Raw genomic sequence first — 18,463 nt, forward strand, 5'->3', positions numbered from 1 at the left:
GCAGGTATACAGTGGGGCAAAAAAGTATTTAGTCAGCCACCAATTGTGCAAGTTCTCCCACTTAAAAAGATGAGAGAGGCCTGTAATTTTCATCATAGGTACACTTGAACTATGACAGACAAAATGAGAAAATAAAATCCAGAAAATCACATTGTAGGATTTTAAATGTATTTATTTGCAAATTATGGTGTAAAATAAGTATTTGGTCAATAACAAAAGTTTATCTCAATACTTTGTTATATACCCTTTGTTGGCAATGACAGAGGTCAAACGTTTTCTGTAAGTCTTCACAAGGTTTTCACACACTGTTACTGGTATTTTGGCCCATTCCTCCATGCAGATCTCCTCTAGAGCAGTGATGTTTTGGGGCTGTTGCTGGGCAACACAGACTTTCAACTCCTTCCCAAGATTTTCTATGGGGTTGAGATCTGGAGACTGGCCACCATAATTTGCAAATAAATTCATTAAAAATCCTACAATGTGATTTTCTGGATTTTATTTTCTCATTTTGTTTGTCATAGTTGAAGTGTACCTATGATGAAAATTACAGGCCTCTCTCATCTTTTTAAACGGGAGAACTTGCACAATTGGTGGTTGACTAAATACTTTTTTGCCCCACTGTATCTCACTGGTCACCCCCAAAGCCAATTCCTCCTTTGGTCGTCTTTCCTTCCAGTTCTCTGCTGCCCATGACTGGAACAAACTGCAAAAATCTCTGAAGCTGGAGACTCACATCTCCCTCACTAGCTTTAAGCACCAGCTGTCAGAGCAGCTCACAGATCACTGCACCTGTACATAGCCCATCTGTAAACAGCCCATCTATTTACCTACCTCATCCCCATACTGGTATTTATTTATTTTGCTCCTTTGCACCCCAGTATCTCAACCTGCACATTCATCTTCTGCCGATCTACCATTCCAGTGTTTAATTGCTATATTGTAATTACTTCGCCACCATGGCCTATTTATTTCCTTAACTTACCTCATTTGCACTCACTGTATATAGACATTTTGTTTTCTTTTGTTCTACTGTATTATTGACTGTATGTTTTGTTTATTCCATGTGTAACTGTTTGTTGTATGTGTCGAATTGCTAATTGCTGGCCAGGTCGCAGTTGCAAATTGGAACTTGTTCTCAACTAGCCTACCTGGTTAAATAAAGGTGAAATAAAAATCGTGACCAGATGTCTTGGTCTCTCCCTGTACACAAATGATTTGACAGATATTTCAAAATAATATGTATTTGTTTATTTTCAGACGCATATTGATACCATAAGTCACTAGTGCCACCTGTCAATGATTTTAGGGCATGGTTTCACTGTCCATATCTGTCTACACTTGTAAGGTTGTGTTTACACAGGCAGCCAAATTCTGATATTATTTTATTATTTGGTCTTTTAACCAATCAGATCAGCTCTGAAGAAGATCTGATGTGAAACGACCTGATGTGATTGGTCAAAAGACCAATTAGTGGAAAAAAAATATCAGAATTGGGCCGCCTGTGTAAACGCTGCCTAAGATATCCAGACACAATGTGTGCCTGACTACCTCCTGAGGTGGACAGGAAGATCTGGTCAATGAGTTAAGGCTGCGTTTACACAGGCAGCCCAATTCTGATATTTTTTCCACTAATTGGTCTTTTGACCAATCACATCAGGTCGTTTCACATCAGATCTTCTTCAGAGCTGATCTGATTGGTCAAAAGACCAAATAATGAAAAACATTAGAATTTGGCTTCCTGTGTAAATGCAACCTTACAAGTGTAGACAGATATGGACAGTGAAACCATTTAAATCATAATTATCCCACTTATTGGCAAACTATCTGATTGGACAGACCAATAATTGGGCAAAATATCAGAATTTGGCTGCCTGTGTAAACATGGACTTCTCGTCTACATGAGTCTAAAAATGTGGGCACAATCAGAACGTGAACAGGATCAGGACAAAGGATGCATGTTAGAACCAGGTATAAATGGTGCTAAAGAGAGGAAACCAATTAGGAGTATTGGGACCTAGCCAAAGACTGCTACAGGTGCAAACGCTTTGTAAATATATCTGGCCCTTGTTAAAGTTTGCACCAGGTGCAAATCTGGCCCAATTAATATTGTAATTAATCTTTCAGTAATTATTTTCAAGAGTACCTCTAGTATTTGTCCCCCAAATAAATGTCAAACCAAAATAAATCTGAGATCTGATATTTGAACCTTAGCTGATTTGACTGAGGTTATTCAAATCCCCTTAAATCACAGATTGTTATTTATATACAGTAAGAGTATGGATTCCTGTGAATTTGTGTTTACCCACTTTCTGTATTTGGTAACCAACCAAAGCAAATATCTAAAGTGTACCTTTGGACTGAAGTATCTTGGCAGAACAAAACTATTTTGCTTGCAAAATGGGATCAAGTGTAAGCTATAGGACATCATGAATGGGATGGATAACCCCACAATGACCAATTTTCCCCTTACCTCAAAATTGACAGAGGGTATAGTTGGTCCACGTTCTATTTGACTGTGGATGTACAAACCATTGTCCAGACTTTGCACAAAACTTTGTGACTATTGCTGATAAAACAAAATGTACGATTAGACACATTTTGGAACATTGAGATCTGATTTCCCGGACAGAGATTAAGAATAGCCATGAACTAGAAAAGTATGTTCAATGGAGATTCTCCATTAAAAGTGCATCTTAGTCCAGGGCTAGGTTTAATCTGTGTCCGGAAAACTGACCCGACACCTGATGGCGTGTTAATAAGCTCTGCTCCCGTTTAAAGCTATAAATAAATTAAATATGCATATTTCAAATTCAAGTACAGTATCAGGCCAAGGACCTATTCTGGCCAAGCCTTACCAAATATGTTAAAGTCTGAAATAACCAGGGTAGCTTTTTTCCCCACACCCCTACAATATCCTATAATTATTCCTTAGTGTTGTACTTGTCTTTCTTGCTCACTCACACTCACACTCGTCTCTTCTTACTAGCACTTGTTTTACTACTGCTTCATTGAGGAAAGTTCTTACTTGCAATGACTGTAATACATGATTGTTTTATCTACAATGTACCTTAGTTGAATGCACTGACTGTAAGTCGCTTTGGATAAGACCATCTGCTAAATGACCAAAATATAAATGTAATGATCTTTACTGAACTACAGTGCCTTTGGAAACTATTCAGATCCCTGGACCTTTTCCACATTTTGTGGAAATATATATATATATACTTCCGGCGCCGACAGAGATGGCCGCCTCGCTTCGCGTTCCTAGGAAACTATGCAGTTTTTTGTTTTTTTACGTGTTATTTCTTACATTAGTACCCCAGGTCATCTTAGGTTTCATTACATACAGTCGAGAAGAACTACTGAATATAAGATCAGCGTCAACTCACCATCAGTACGACCAAGAATATGTTTTTCGCGACGCGGATCCTGTGTTCTGCCTTACAAACAGGACAACGGAGCGGATCCCGTGCAGCGACCCAAAAAAACGACGTTATCTACCAAGAGAATTCTCTTCGATTATAATCACAGCCGTATATATCCCCCCCCCCCCAAGCAGACACATCGATGGCTCTGAATGAACTTTATTTGACTCTTTGCAAACTGGAAACCATTTATCCGGAGGCTGCATTCATTGTAGCTGGGGATTTTAACAAGGCTAATCTGAAAACAAGACTCCCTACATTTTATCAGCATATCGATTGCGCAACCAGGGGTGGAAAGACCTTGGATCATTGTTACTCTAACTTCCGAGACGCATATAAGGCCCTGCCCCGCCCCCCTTTCGGAAAAGCTGACCACGACTCCATTTTGTTGATCCCTGCCTACAGACAGAAACTAAAACAAGAGGCTCCCACGCTGAGGTCTGTCCAACGCTGGTCCGACCAAGCTGACTCCACACTCCAAGACTGCTTCCATCACGTGGACTGGGACATGTTTCGTATTGCGTCAGACAACAACATTGACGAATACGCTGATTCGGTGTGCGAGTTCATTAGAACGTGCGTTGAAGATGTTGTTCCCATAGCAACGATTAAAACATTCCCTAACCAGAAACCGTGGATTGATGGCAGCATTCGCGTGAAACTGAAAGCGCGAACCACTGCTTTTAATCAGGGCAAGGTGTCTGGTAACATGACCGAATACAAACAGTGCAGCTATTCCCTCCGCAAGGCTATCAAACAAGCTAAGCGTCAGTACAGAGACAAAGTAAAATCTCAATTCAACGGCTCAGACACAAGAGGCATGTGGCAGGGTCTACAGTCAATCACGGACTACAGGAAGAAATCCAGCCCAGTCACGGACCAGGATGTCCTGCTCCCAGGCAGACTAAATAACTTTTTTGCCCGCTTTGAGGACAATACAGTGCCACTGACACGGCCTGCAACAAAAACATGCGGTCTCTCCTTCACTGCAGCCGAGGTGAGTAAGAAATTTAAACGTGTTAACCCTCGCAAGGCTGCAGGCCCAGACGGCATCCCCAGCCGCGCCCTCAGAGCATGTGCAGACCAGCTGGCCGGTGTGTTTACGGACATATTCAATCAATCCCTATACCAGTCTGCTGTTCCCACATGCTTCAAGAGGGCCACCATTGTTCCTGTTCCCAAGAAAGCTAAGGTAACTGAGCTAAACGACTACCCCGTAGCACTCACTTCCGTCATCATGAAGTGCTTTGAGAGACCAGTCAAGGACCATATCACCTCCACCCTACCTGACACCCTAGACCCACTCCAATTTGCTTACCGCCCAAATAGGTCCACAGACGATGCAATCTCAACCACACCGCACACTGCCCTAACCCATCTGGACAAGAGGAATACCTATGTGAGAATGCTGTTCATTGACTACAGCTCGGCATTCAACACCATAGTACCCTCCAAGCTCGTCATCAAGCTCGAGACCCTGGGTCTCGACCCCGCCCTGTGCAACTGGGTACTGGACTTCCTGACGGGCCGCCCCCAGGTGGTGAGGGTAGGCAACAACATCTCCTCCCCGCTGATCCTCAACACTGGGGCCCCACAAGGGTGCGTTCTGAGCCCTCTCCTGTACTCCCTGTTCACCCACGACTGCGTGGCCACGCACGCCTCCAACTCAATCATCAAGTTTGCGGACGACACAACAGTGGTAGGCTTGATTACCAACAACGACGAGACGGCCTACAGGGAGGAGGTGAGGGCCCTCGGAGTGTGGTGTCAGGAAAATAACCTCACACTCAACGTCAACAAAACTAAGGAGATGATTGTGGACTTCAGGAAACAGCAGAGGGAACACCCCCCTATCCACATCGATGGAACAGTAGTGGAGAGGGTAGCAAGTTTTAAGTTCCTCGGCATACACATCACAGACAAACTGAATTGGTCCACTCACACAGACAGCATTGTGAAGAAGGCGCAGCAGCGCCTCTTCAACCTCAGGAGGCTGAAGAAATTTGGCTTGTCACCAAAAGCACTCACAAACTTCTACAGATGCACAATCGAGAGCATCCTGGCGGGCTGTATCACCGCCTGGTACGACAACTGCTCCGCCCTCAACCGTAAGGCTCTCCAGAGGGTAGTGAGGTCTGCACAACGCATCACCGGGGGCAAACTACCTGCCCTCCAGGACATCTACACCACCCGATGTCACAGGAAGGCCATAAAGATCATCAAGGACATCAACCACCCGAGCCACTGCCTGTTCACCCCGCTATCATCCAGAAGGCGAGGTCAGTACAGGTGCATCAAAGCTGGGACCGAGAGACTGAAAAACAGCTTCTATCTCAAGGCCATCAGACTGTTAAACAGCCACCACTAACATTGAGTGGCTGCTGCCAACACACTGACACAACTCCAGCCACTTTAGTAATGGGAATTGATGGGAAATGATGTAAATATATCACTAGCCACTTTAAACAATGCTACCTTATATAATGTTACTTACCCTACATTATTCATCTCATATGCATACGTATATACTGTACTCTATATCATCGACTGTATCCTTATGTAATACATGTATCACTAGCCACTTTAACTATGCCACTTTGTTTACATACTCATCTCATATGTATATACTGTACTCGATACCATCTACTGTATCTTGCCTATGCTGCTCTGTACCATCACTCATTCATATATCCTTATGTACATATTCTTTATCCCCTTACACTGTGTACAAGACAGTAGTTTTGGAATTGTTAGTTAGATTACTTGTTGGTTATTACTGCATCGTCGGAACTAGAAGCACAAGCATTTCGCTACACTCGCATTAACATCTGCTAACCATGTGTATGTGACAAATAAAATTTGATTTGATTTGATGTGTTATGTTGCAGCCTTATTCTAAAATTGACTAAATGTGTTTTTTTCCTCATCAATCTACACCCAATACCCCATAATGACAAAGCAAAAACAGGATTTTATAAATAAAAAAACTGAAATATCACATTTACATAATTATTCAGACCTTTGGTCAGTTAGGATCACCAATTTATTTTAAAAATATGAAAAGGTCAGAATAATAGTAGAGAGAATTATTTAATTCAGCTTTATTTCTTTCATCACATTCCCAGTGGGTCAGAAGTTAACATACACTCAATTAGTATTTGGTAGCATTACCTTTAAATTGTTTAACTTGGGTCAAACATTTCGGTTAGCCTTCCACAAGCTTCCCACAATAAGTTGGGTGAATTTTGTCCCATTCCTCCCGACAGCTGGTGTAACTGAGACAGGTTTGTAGGCCTCTTGCTCGCACACGCTTTTTCAGTTCTGCCCACACATTTTCTATAGGATTGAGGTCAGGGCTTTGTGATGGCCACTCCAATACCTTGACTTTGTTGTCCTTAAGCCATTTTGCCACAACTTTGGAAGTATGCTAAGGGTCATTGTCCATTTGGAAGACCCATTTGTGACCAAGCTTTAACTTACTGACTGGTGTCTTGAGATGTTGCTTCAATTTATCCACATAATTTTCCGTCCTCATGATGCCAAATTAAACATATTTTCCTTGTGGAACCACTTTTTACTACCATCAGTTTAAAAAACAGCCACAGTGGATGCATTCATTCATCACAGTGCACCAGTCCCTCCTGCAGCAAAGCACCCCCACAACATGATGCTGCCACCCCCGTGCTTCACAGTTGGGATGGTGTTCTTCTGCCTTTTTCCTCCAAACATAATTATGGTCATTATGGCCAAACAGTTCTATTTTTGTTTCATCAGACCAGAGGACATTTCTCCAAAAAGTACAGTCTTTGCCCCACATGCAGTTGCAAATCGTAGTCTGGCTTTTTTATGGCGGTTTTGGAGCAGTGGCTTCTTCCATGCTGAGCGGCCGTTCAGGTTATGTCGATATTGGACTCATTTTACTGTGGATATAGATACTTTTGTACCCGTTTCCTCCAACATCTTAACAAGGTCCTTTGGTGCGAAAAGTGCAACAGAACAACAGCAAAGTACGTTCATCTCTAGGAGACAAAACGCGTCTCCTTCCTGAGCAGTATGACGGCTGTGTGGTCCCATGGTGTTTATACTTTCGTACTATTGTTTGTACAGATGAACGTGGTACCTTCAGGCGTTTGGGAATTGCTCCCAAGGATGAACCAAACTTGTGGAGGTCTACAATTCTTTCCTGAGGTCTTGGCTGATTTATTTTTATTTTCCCATGATGTCAAGCAAAGAGGCATTGAGTTTGAAGGTAGGCCTTGAAATACATCCACAGGTAAACCTCAAATTGACTCAAATGATGTCAATTAGCCTATCAGAAGCTTCTAAAGCCATTTTCTGGAATTTTCCAAGCTGTTTAAAGGCACAGTCAACTTAGTGTTTGTAAACTTCTGACCCACTGGAATTGTGGTACAGTGAATTAAGCGAAATAATCTGTCTGTATACAATTGTTGGAAAAATGACTTGTGTCATACATAAAGTAAATGTCCTAACCGACTTGGCAAAACTATAGTTTGTTAACAAGAAATTTGTGGAGTGGTTGAAAAACGAGTTTTAATGACTCCAACCTAAGTGTATGTAAACTTCCGACTTCAACTGTACATGTTTTTGCTTATATTTAAATGTTTATCAATGATAGTCATTTATACTGCAAAACTTTAGGTTTATGCATTGTTTAAAGTACTTAGAGTAAGCAAATTGGCTTGTCCCAGTAGTGACCCGGTAAATCCAATTGTGAAATGTTTTGTTGATTTCACGTTTACGGAGGCCCTACATGTTAGTTGACAACTCAACCTAATTGAAATCAAAACTAGAGTTGACCAGATGTATGTGCCCAGTGAGATGTGCTCTTATAATAGTCTCTTCCATGCAACACATTTTACACAAAGGGCATTGTTATGTGTTCTTAGTCATTGTGCATTTATTTTGTGAGTTCGCAGATGTCTCTTCAGACTTGATGCTAACTTCAAGTGAGTTCCACACAAATGACATTGAACGCCCTCCCCTGTATGAACCTTCATATGCACTGTCAGGTTTCCCTTTAGACTGAAGCATTTGCCACATTTGTTGCAGCTATGTGGTTTCTCCTCTGTGTGAGTCATCATATGCTTTGTAAGGGTTCCCTTGTCGCTGAAGCACTTGCCACATTCTTTGCATCGAAATGGTTTCTCCCCTGTATGAGTCCTCATATGCAATATCAGGCTTCCCTTAATGCTGAAGGATTTGTCACATTCTTTGCACGGATACAATTTCTCCCCAGTGTGATTTTGCTGATGCTGTTTCAGACTTCCTTTTGTTGTCAAGCATTTTCCGCACAAATCACATTTAAAAGTCGGCCCTGTATGAGTACCCATATGATTTTTCAGGTTATTCTTGTGATTGAAACATTTGCCACATACGGTACAGCAATGTTGTCCCTCCTCAGTGTGAGTCTTCATGTGTCGGATCAGGTAGCAGTTCAGGACAAAACCTTGGCCACATATGTCGCACATGTATGGTCGCTCTTCACTGTGCCTATTTTTCTCATGCATTCGTAGACCACCTCTTGTCACAAAGCATTTTCCGCAAACGTCACATTTCAGATCATGCAACTCACTGGTTTCTTTCCTTGGCCGTCCTCTTGGTCTCTCCTCAAGATGCCGATTTTGGTGATGCCTTTTCAGACTACGTGCTGTCGCCAAGCATTTTCCGCACACATCACATTTCAGATCAGGCAACGCCCCAGTTTCTTTCCTTGGCTGTCCTCTTCCTCGCTTTGATTTAAGAGGGTGTAACCCTGACAATCGTATTCTATTCTCCACATTTACCTGATCACTTTCACTGTTGTCACTGTCAGAGGGGGGCTCATAGTCACTGGTTGATTCGGACTCGCTGTAGCTCTCGCCATCAGATTCTGTCCGGTTCTCTACGGTTATGATGTTGATAGAGTTCCACATAGACTCTTCAGCATCAGACTCCTGCAGCCCCAGATTGGCCTTCCATTCCTGCTCACAGTGCTGCTGCTCAGGGTTAACCTCTTCAGTGAGAGTGAGCAGCTGGAGGTCTGAGGGTAAGGAGAAAGGAAGAAATTTGATGAAAACTTAAAATGCTGAAAAGAGACAAATAGGGCTAGTACCGAAAACGGTGGGACAATGACTGTCTTTTCCCCTTTCATTGAGGGTATCTAGTCCCGTATTGTTTTCAATGCGATTCAAAATTGTATAATCAAATTAATGAAAAACAGGGTCATTTTTAGATAGGCCTATATCTAAAAAATAAAATGTGGATGCATTTATAGTCGATGCCTGTTATAAAAATATGTGATGCTCAAGCAGTAAGACATCTCAGAAAGTAAAAAAAAAAAAATATCATGTGAACTACAACTCCCACAAGTTTTGTTTGCGTGCTGGATTTACATGTCACCCTCGAGTTGTTTGAGCAGAACACTCACAGGTAAGGACCGTCGGTGGTAAGAACATATGATATTGATATTTTACTGAACATCGCCTGCATTGTGGGATGCACTATTTGTCAATATTTCGTTTTTATTTTATTTTACCCACACTAACGTGACCAAAGAGGTGACTGAAACGGGAAGCAACTCTGCAGTGATTCAAAAACTACAATGGATACAAATGAATGTTATTCCAATAAAGTAACTGTGTAAGACTAAGGAAAACATGTTTTCAACCTGATAATCCTTAAATAGCAACATTGTTACCACATCACACACCATTAGAGCTTTGTGAACAGACTAATGCCAGTAGCCTAGCTGTCCTGAGTCACTCAATCATAACACGTTCTATTTATTAGAAATTAAAGTGACATTTCACTGAACTGAAAAGTTGACTAATGTTGAGATATGTCAACATCTCAGGCAATCTGCTGTGTTAGATCCAACTATATACCTCAATCCCAAATGAATGGAACATATCGCCACCATAATTTCCTGGTTTGATTTGATTGTTATATTTTCCATTCATTTGGAGTGAAGGCATATAGCTAGATCTACAAAAATTGGTTCATCTGGTTAGAGTTCTGATAATGTCTGATGTAACGGAGGCTCCCCTGAAGGTGGAGGTTTCAGGGAGGAAGCAGACAAGAAGTAGCAGTGCAATGTCCAGGGGCGGATGTTTATTTACAGTGAAGTAGAGTAGTTGGCAAACTGTACACTCTTTACATATGTACAATGGAAAATAACAAGCCGAGGAAACAAACTGGGGGCAAATCAAATAAGTGGAGAGCTCAAAATAAACCAGGCCTCCATCATGCCTGGTTTATGCAAGCGGGAAAAACTTTTTACGACACTGACGTGACTTTTCCGCAGCAGGTTAGGAGATTGAGGTTAAGGTTAGGGAAAGAGTTAGGGTTAGAGAAAATGCTCTCCTAACCCGCTACGAAAATCACTTTGTATCAAAGTGTCATGAAAAGTGCGTCCCCTACGGCCAGCATGGAACCTTAGCCCTGTCTCTGTCTGGCCAACAATGAAATGGCAAGGTTTAAGTACAAGTCCCTCAAGCCTCACCTTGGAATGTACCACTTTTGATCGATCACAATTAATGGTCAAAATACATTAATGAAATGATCAATAACCATAAGAAGGTAATCACATTGACAATTCATAAATACACACACACTTCAATAACCGTGTTTGCATAAAGCCCCCTGGGATTCAACCACATTACAGAACCCAGTAACACAGGGTAAGTTGCACTTCTCTGTTGGACACACCTCCAGATGCAGCAGATCATCAGCCTGGTCTCTGAGCATTTTGTAATATTCTGTATGTAAATCCGCAACACTCCATTTAGTATGTTACGTATCGCATGGTATGTATTGATTTGTGGATGTCCATCATACATTTAGTGTAATATGAGAATTTGCTAAATGTACAATATGTTATGAATTTGCAAAAATCTGCGTTACAAATTAAAATTTTGTGTGGCTAACTTTAGCTAGGCAGCTAATGTTAGCTAGCTGGCTTGCTGGGTTAGGAGTTACGTTTACTATAATACGTCTAGTCTATGAGACCAGGCTGGGAGCATGACAGAGCGGAACAAACGATTCTCCTTTCAAATTACCCTTACCAGGTTAAGTTTGCAAACAATTTCTACCTTTAACATAACCAAAACATGTGCATTTGAATGGTAAAACGAATAAGCAAAAGCATGACTAGACAAAGTAAATTAGCAGAGCTTCAAGCAAATATTTGGCGTGCCCAAAACCAATTGAATGTTGGCATCTGACAACAAACTAACATGCGTTTCTCCTCACAACATTTAATACATTCATTTCATAAGCCAATAGGCCTAAACCGTTTCAATATGACAAGTCAGAACGCAGGCACGGACTGACCTAGCTCCGTGACATCTGACAAACTTGAACGTGCAACGTCTCTTAAAATGACCATTGAACAGATTTCCAAATGGCAGACTGTGCCCTTAACCAAGAGCAGTGATCAGAGAGCTGTCCTCTTGATACTTCCTCTACCTTCAATTTAACACAAAGTGCATTGATACGTGTTCTTAGTCTTTGTGAATATTTATTCTGTGAGTTCGTAGATGTCTCTTCAGACTTGATGCTAACTTCAAATAAGTTCCACACAAATGGCATTGAACTCCCTCCCCCGTATGTGTCCTCATATGCACGGTCAGGTTTCCCTTTAGATTGAAGCATCTGCCACATTCGTTGCAGCGATGTGGTTTCTCCTGTGTGTGAGTCATCATGTGCTTTGTCAGGCTTCCCTTCTCGCCGAAGCATTTGCCACATTCTTTACACTGAAATGGTTTCTCCCCAGTGTGAGTCCTCATATGCTTTATCAAGCCAGACTCGCAGTCGAAGGCTTTGTCACATTCTTTGCAAGGATGGGATTTCTCCCCAGTGTGATTTTGCCGATGCAGTTTCAGACGACCTTTTGTTGACAAGCATTTTCCACACAAATCACATTTAAAAACCAGCCCTGCGTGAATATTAACCATATGATTTTTCAGACTTTCTTTGTGAAAGAAACGTTTGCCACATTTGGTGCAGCAATGTTGTCTCTCATCAGCATGAATCTTCATGTGCCGGATCAGGTAGCGGTTCAAGGCGAAACATTGTCCACATGTGTCGCACATGTATGGTCTCTCTTCGCTGTGCCTGAGTTGCAGATGCCTTTTCAGACTACGTGCCGTCGCCAAGCATTTTCCGCAAACGTTACATTTCAGATCCGACAACTCACTGGTTTCTTTCCTTGGCAGTCCTATTGGTCTCTCTTCACTGTGCCAATTTTGCAGATGCCTTCTCAGACCACTTGCTGTCGCAAATTTTTTTATGCACACATCACATTTTAAATCAGGCAACGCCCCAGTTTCTTTCCTTGGCCGTCCTCTTCCTCGCTTTGATTTAAGAGGCTTTAACCCTGACAATCGTATTCTATTGTCCATATTTACATGATCACTTTCACTGTTGTCACTGTCAGAGGGGGGCTCATAGTCACTGGTTGATTCGGACTCGCTGTAGCTCTCGCCATCAGATTTTGTCCGGTTCTCTACAGTTATATTGATAGAGTTCCACATAGACTCTTCAGCATCAGACTCCTGCAGTCCCAGATTGGCGCTCCATTCCTGCTCACAGTGCTGCTGCTCAGGGTTAACCTCCTCTTCAGTGAGAGTGAGCAGCTGGAGGTCTGGGGGTAAGGAGAAAGGATGAAATATGATGAAAAGACGTAACATAGTAAACCTAAATCCGGGAGGTTTGGTATGGTTACATAAGACAAAAGGCTACTTAAGGCAAAAAAAACAAAACAATAAAGGAATCGTCTAGCAACCCAAAGTTTCGAATCACAGACAATTTTAGCTAATTACCAACTTTTCAACGACTTACTACTTTTTAGCTACTTAGCATGTTAGGTTAAACTGTTAGGGTTAGCTAACTCCAACCCTTAACACCTAGCCTAGTTAACATTAGCTTAGTCACATAGCCAACATTAGCCACAACAAAAAAATTGAATTCGTAACATGTCATGCGTTTTGCAAATTTGTAACATATCATACAAATTAAAACATACCATAAAAAAACGTAAGATATCATACTAATTGAAGTGTCTCTGATTAACGTAAATAATCATATGAAATGCTCTGAGAACAGGCTGGTTAAACATGCATAATAGTCATTTCAGCGTGAATTAACTTGAATGCATGTACAATGGTATATCCTGAAACTGTAACTCTGCACACAGTATACAGTATGCAATCAAAATGTGTGCTGCAACAGTAAAATACTCATTAAAATTTAAGACAAAATGGCCTAAAATATAGAAAACGATTGACAATCACTTTGATTTTGATCACTTTTTGACCAGGTCAACTTAGAGCACCTCTAATATTGAGTAGCACCCCTATTTGCCCTCAAGACAGCCTCAATTCATCGGAGCATGGACAGGGATGCTGGCCGATGTTGACTCCAATGCTTCCCACAGTTGTCAAGTTGGCTTTGGGTGGTGGACCATTCTTGATATACACGGGAAACTGTTGAGCGTAAAAACCCCAGCATCGTTGCAGTTCTTGATACACTCAAACCAGTGCACCTGGCACCTACTACCATACCCGTTCAAAGGCACTTCAATCTTTTGTCTTGCCCATTCACCCTCTAAATGGCACAATCCATGTCTCAATTGTCAAGGCTTAAAAATGATTTTTTTAGCGTGTCTACTCCCCTTCATCTACACTGATTGAAGTGGATTTAAGTGACATCAATAGGGGATCATAGCTTTCACCTGGTCAGTCTGTCATGGAAAGAGCAGGTGTTCCTAATGTTTTGTACACTGTGTATATTGGCACCGTTGCACTTTTCTTAGATAATTCCCCTAATTTTCACAAAAGCAGTTGGAGGGCACCCCTCAAACATGAAAGAATTAGAGCAGTTTGCTTTTGAAGACTGGGACAGATTGCTATTAGAAAGGTGCAGCAAGCTCATTGATGGTTTTGAGAAGCATTTGTCTGCAAGTTGTCTTCAATAGAGTCTGGCTACAGCAGATAACTTCTCAGGACACAGACCCTCTGAGGCATACGAGCTCAGACAGGTTGAATGCTGCCAGAGAGGATGGCGTGTTACCGCCAAAGACAGTACAGTATGAACATAGGCAGAAACTGCTTCTACAATAGAAATCCCCGATTACGCTTGTAGGCAATGTCATGGCGACGTTGGCTAGCTAAACTCATGCACAGAAACACGTAATCGAGTCTAACGATCATCTCGCATGTGCTGGCCATCAAATGAAAGGCACTCCTTGGATATAAAGTTGTCAGTTTGCCACTTTCACAAGGTTGTAATAATAACATATTCAACTTCTTATGACATTGTCTCAAATTAATGTTGTGCCTTTAGATTGAGAGAACCAACTAAACAAGTATTTTTTTTACTTCGCTCATTGACTTCTCCAAACCTAAACGCCAGCCTAGTCTGCTTCGCAAGTGTTCCCAGAAGTCTCGAGATGTTGCGCCTCTGGGATTAGAAACTCTGTGTTAACGCCACCAACAGCAAGGGTGTGTACTACAGCTAGTGTGTACTACAGCTAGTGTATACCAGCTAGCTAGTGTGTACTACAGCTAGTGTGTACCAGCTAGCTAGCGTATACTCTAGCTAGCTAGTGTGTACTTACCATAGAGACAGAGGACTCATCTTCGTATACCGTCAAATGTAAATTAATAGCCCTTTATTTGCTTAAATCACTGAACAACCTGTGCTTATTAGAGACCGGCTTCTATTTGAGCCAGGTGTCTGTTTCCTTAATGCACACAGCGTTTGCTCATTTGCAAAGTTAATTTTTTAAATTCCAGCATTCACTTTTTGTTGTACATTTACCCCTTTTTCTCTCCAATTTCATGAAATCCAATTGGTAGTTAGTCTTGTCCCATCACTGCAACTCCCCTATGGACTCGGGAGAGGCAAAGGTAACTTCCAGCATTTTAATCAATTTCTTAATTTGCTGCACTGATGTGTTATCCTTTACATAGTGTTACGTTTGTTTTGTCTTAGTATGCCTCTATTTCAAAACAAACACATTCCTTGACAGAATAATTATTCTCCTTTGAATGTGCATTTTTGGCCGTTTTTAGTTTCACCACTAGAAGGTGATCAGACGCACTCCAGAAGTTGCTGACTGTTTTTGTGCTTGCCAGTTGTCTAGCAGTTATCTGCTGTTAGCAGCCAAGGGCTAGCAGTTTCTTATTGGTAATAAAAACGGAACGATAGCCATTTTTCCAGTCATTTCTTAATTACTCAATGTAACAAATCGAACATTTAAACCTCAAAACAATTCATGGTAACCTCGTAAACAATTCATTTAGACTAGGTGTATATTTGAAACAGCTGTTTATTTGTTGAAATGTGTGCCATATTAAAAGGGACAGGCGTTTAATCTACGTTTTACAGTATGTACCATTTATAATGTCCGACAGCATGGGCAGCGCTATTGAAGTAGTACATTTTCTTCATGATTGGCTGATCCATCCTGATGACCTGGTTAGACATGACTCCAACAGGGTCACCAGGAGGGATCAGCCAGTGAAGTTGAAAGTCCCACCCAGTTGACTGCATTAAAATGGTGGAAGCCCTCAATCGCGCTGCCCATGCTAAATATGGCCTTTTGGCCTCTATCATTCTGTGTGTACTCTAGCCACAGATATAACAATGAGACACATCATTTCACCTAATGTATAAATGTGAAGCATATGCTTGGCGGTTCCACTCACCACCAAATATGGTGAGGAAGCCCACTTGCGGGCAGTGGGAGAAGATGGAACGAAATGGATTTTGGCCTAGATTCTGCAAATTTTCTCATCGATGAAACATTTGATCTCAATAGTTTTCTGTTTCTAAAACTAAAATCTGAACAGAGTCGACTAAAGTTTGCAGACTTTATCCTTTGCAAAGTCTTTAAAAATATTTTGTTTGGAAGAAGAGCAAAGACGAATTTAGTTATTTGACAGGCGCACTTCAGAGTCGGTGTTTCCTAACGGAAATATCCAGATGGAGCTAGAACGCGCCAATAGGATCTTGCTAGTTGGTGCTTAGCTCTGCCCCCTCCCTCGCTTATTCTGCCCACTATGTCTCATTTGTTCCCATTGGAAACGACAGGCTGTGGTCTCTTGGTTTAGTTATACAAATCTTTGCTCGAGCTAGCTTCACAAGTAACAATGGTTAACGTAACGCCCTGGACCAGAGACGAGGCGAGAGGCCCAACTCTATAGAAAATCTCTTTCCATCCAGCAGATGGTTATGCGTATTGATAGCACGAGCTTAGTAGCATAGCGTTTCTCTTGATTGAATATAGGCGGTTGACGTTAACAACCCTCCTCGAATATTCAAACGACTTCCATTGTTTGGGCGGAGAGACATATCTTATCAGTATATCCAGTCTTTGGCACACTTGACACCCTTGAACAGAGCCACGGACTCACGCGACCAACAAACATCTGCAGCTGGCGCTCACACGTTCCATCTGAGACACATGCGTTTTGATGTTCGCAGACCAGAAGGCTGTAACGTGCATAATCTAAAAACTGAATGCTTCTCGTTATTTTGGCCAAAAGCTATGCAACCAAGTACTAGCTCCTGGGGTTCCAATCATTTGTTGCTATTTAAGCAGGAAATCGACACCTTGCAGCTTAAATGGGGGATGTTTTATGTACGAGCCGGCGCGGAGGGACACGAGTCTGTCATCTGCATCCAATTGGAATGTATGTAGCAGGCTAATCTACGTAATAGGAATAATAGCGCCGTCTGCCGGACGGAATTGTAATTTGGCCGCAAATGTGTATGACTAGGCGAAATTATGTATTACTCAAAGCCCCTTAAATTGAAATGACTATAATTAGGCTACAATATCAAATGAATGTCAAATAGAGAGACGTAGTCACAAACCTGCTAATCTATGCAACTTTATCTCTGGTTTGAAAACCAAATCCAGCAGTCTTCGTAGACGTGCATTCGCCCGTTTCAAACGGGAGATTTCTTCCTGGTGCTCTGCGATAGTTTTTTTTACTAACACGGATATCTCCAAAGGAACTGCTGTTAATTTTTCGTTGAGAAATGCATTGATCTGCTGCAGTTTAGACATTTTAGGGAGGAAAGGGATAGTTGAGATAATGTATTGTTATTTTGCTGTCACTACGGATCCGTGTTTAAGGAACAGGAAATTAGGTGCTACTTCTTTTTTAAATTTGTATTGCGGATCGCAACCAACTGAAAGGTGCATACACTGCCACTTACTGTACTGGAGTGTGAGGCCGGTCCCAGCCTACCTACCCCACTTACTGTATGTTACCCATTAACTCCTGTATTTCTAATAAAATAAAGCCCCGATCTAAATCATAGCGTAAACAATGCTCAACAGTTTCCTCTATCATACACATTCCAGTATCATGTTTTCATATACATTTTAAAGAAGTTAAATCAAATCAAAACCAATTTTATTGGTCACGTACACATGGTTAGCAGATGTTATTGCAAGTGTAGCGAAATGCTTGTGCTTCTAGTTCCAACAGTGCAGCAATATCTAACAATTCCACAACGACTACCTAATATATACAAATCTAAGTAAAGGAATAAGAATGCATAAATATATGGATGAGCAATGACTGAGCGGCATAGGCAAGATGCAATAGATGGTATAAAATACAGTATACACATATGAGATGAGGAATGCAAGATATGTAAACATTATTAAAATTACATTATTAAAGTGACTAGTGATCCATTTCAAGTCTTTATGTAGGCAGCAGCCTCACTGTGCTAGTGATGGCTGTTTAACAGTCTGATGGCCTTGAGATATAAGCTATTTTTCAGTTTCTCGGCCCCAGCTTTGATGCACCTGTACTGACCTTGCCTTCTGGATGTTAGCGGGGTGAACAGGCAGTGGCTCGGGTGGTTGTTGTCCTTGATGATCTTTTTGGCCTTCCTGTGACATCTGGCTTTCCTGTACAACCTATTCTCATCCTGCTCAACACAACTTTCTCCCTTTTGTTACCATTATACAACATTTACCATATAGGGAATTAAAAACAGAAGATGCAACCAAA

The 18,463-nt window shown here is 41.6% G+C and overlaps 1 protein-coding gene across 2 annotated transcripts; it reads right to left on the reverse strand.

Moving 5' to 3' along the window:
* Positions 1-7,928: 7,928 nt before the first annotated feature.
* On the reverse strand, positions 7,929-17,578 carry LOC110489898 (zinc finger protein OZF). 2 transcript variants are annotated; one of them, XM_021562868.2, is made up of 2 exons: positions 17,307-17,578; positions 7,929-9,465 (listed from the first exon to the last, which is right to left on the reverse strand). In XM_021562868.2, exons 1-2 carry the CDS (start codon positions 17,500-17,502, stop codon positions 8,333-8,335), a joined length of 1,329 nt encoding a protein of 442 aa, XP_021418543.2. In that variant the 5' UTR covers positions 17,503-17,578; the 3' UTR covers positions 7,929-8,332. The 2 variants fall into 2 exon arrangements, with proteins under 2 accessions (XP_021418543.2, XP_021418542.1); XM_021562867.2 differs by lacking the exon at positions 7,929-9,465 and adding an exon at positions 10,512-13,068.
* Positions 17,579-18,463: the final 885 nt, after the last annotated feature.

The sequence above is a fragment of the Oncorhynchus mykiss genome, chromosome 15 (assembly GCF_013265735.2).
Source record: "Oncorhynchus mykiss isolate Arlee chromosome 15, USDA_OmykA_1.1, whole genome shotgun sequence".
Lineage (NCBI taxonomy): Eukaryota > Metazoa > Chordata > Actinopteri > Salmoniformes > Salmonidae > Oncorhynchus > Oncorhynchus mykiss.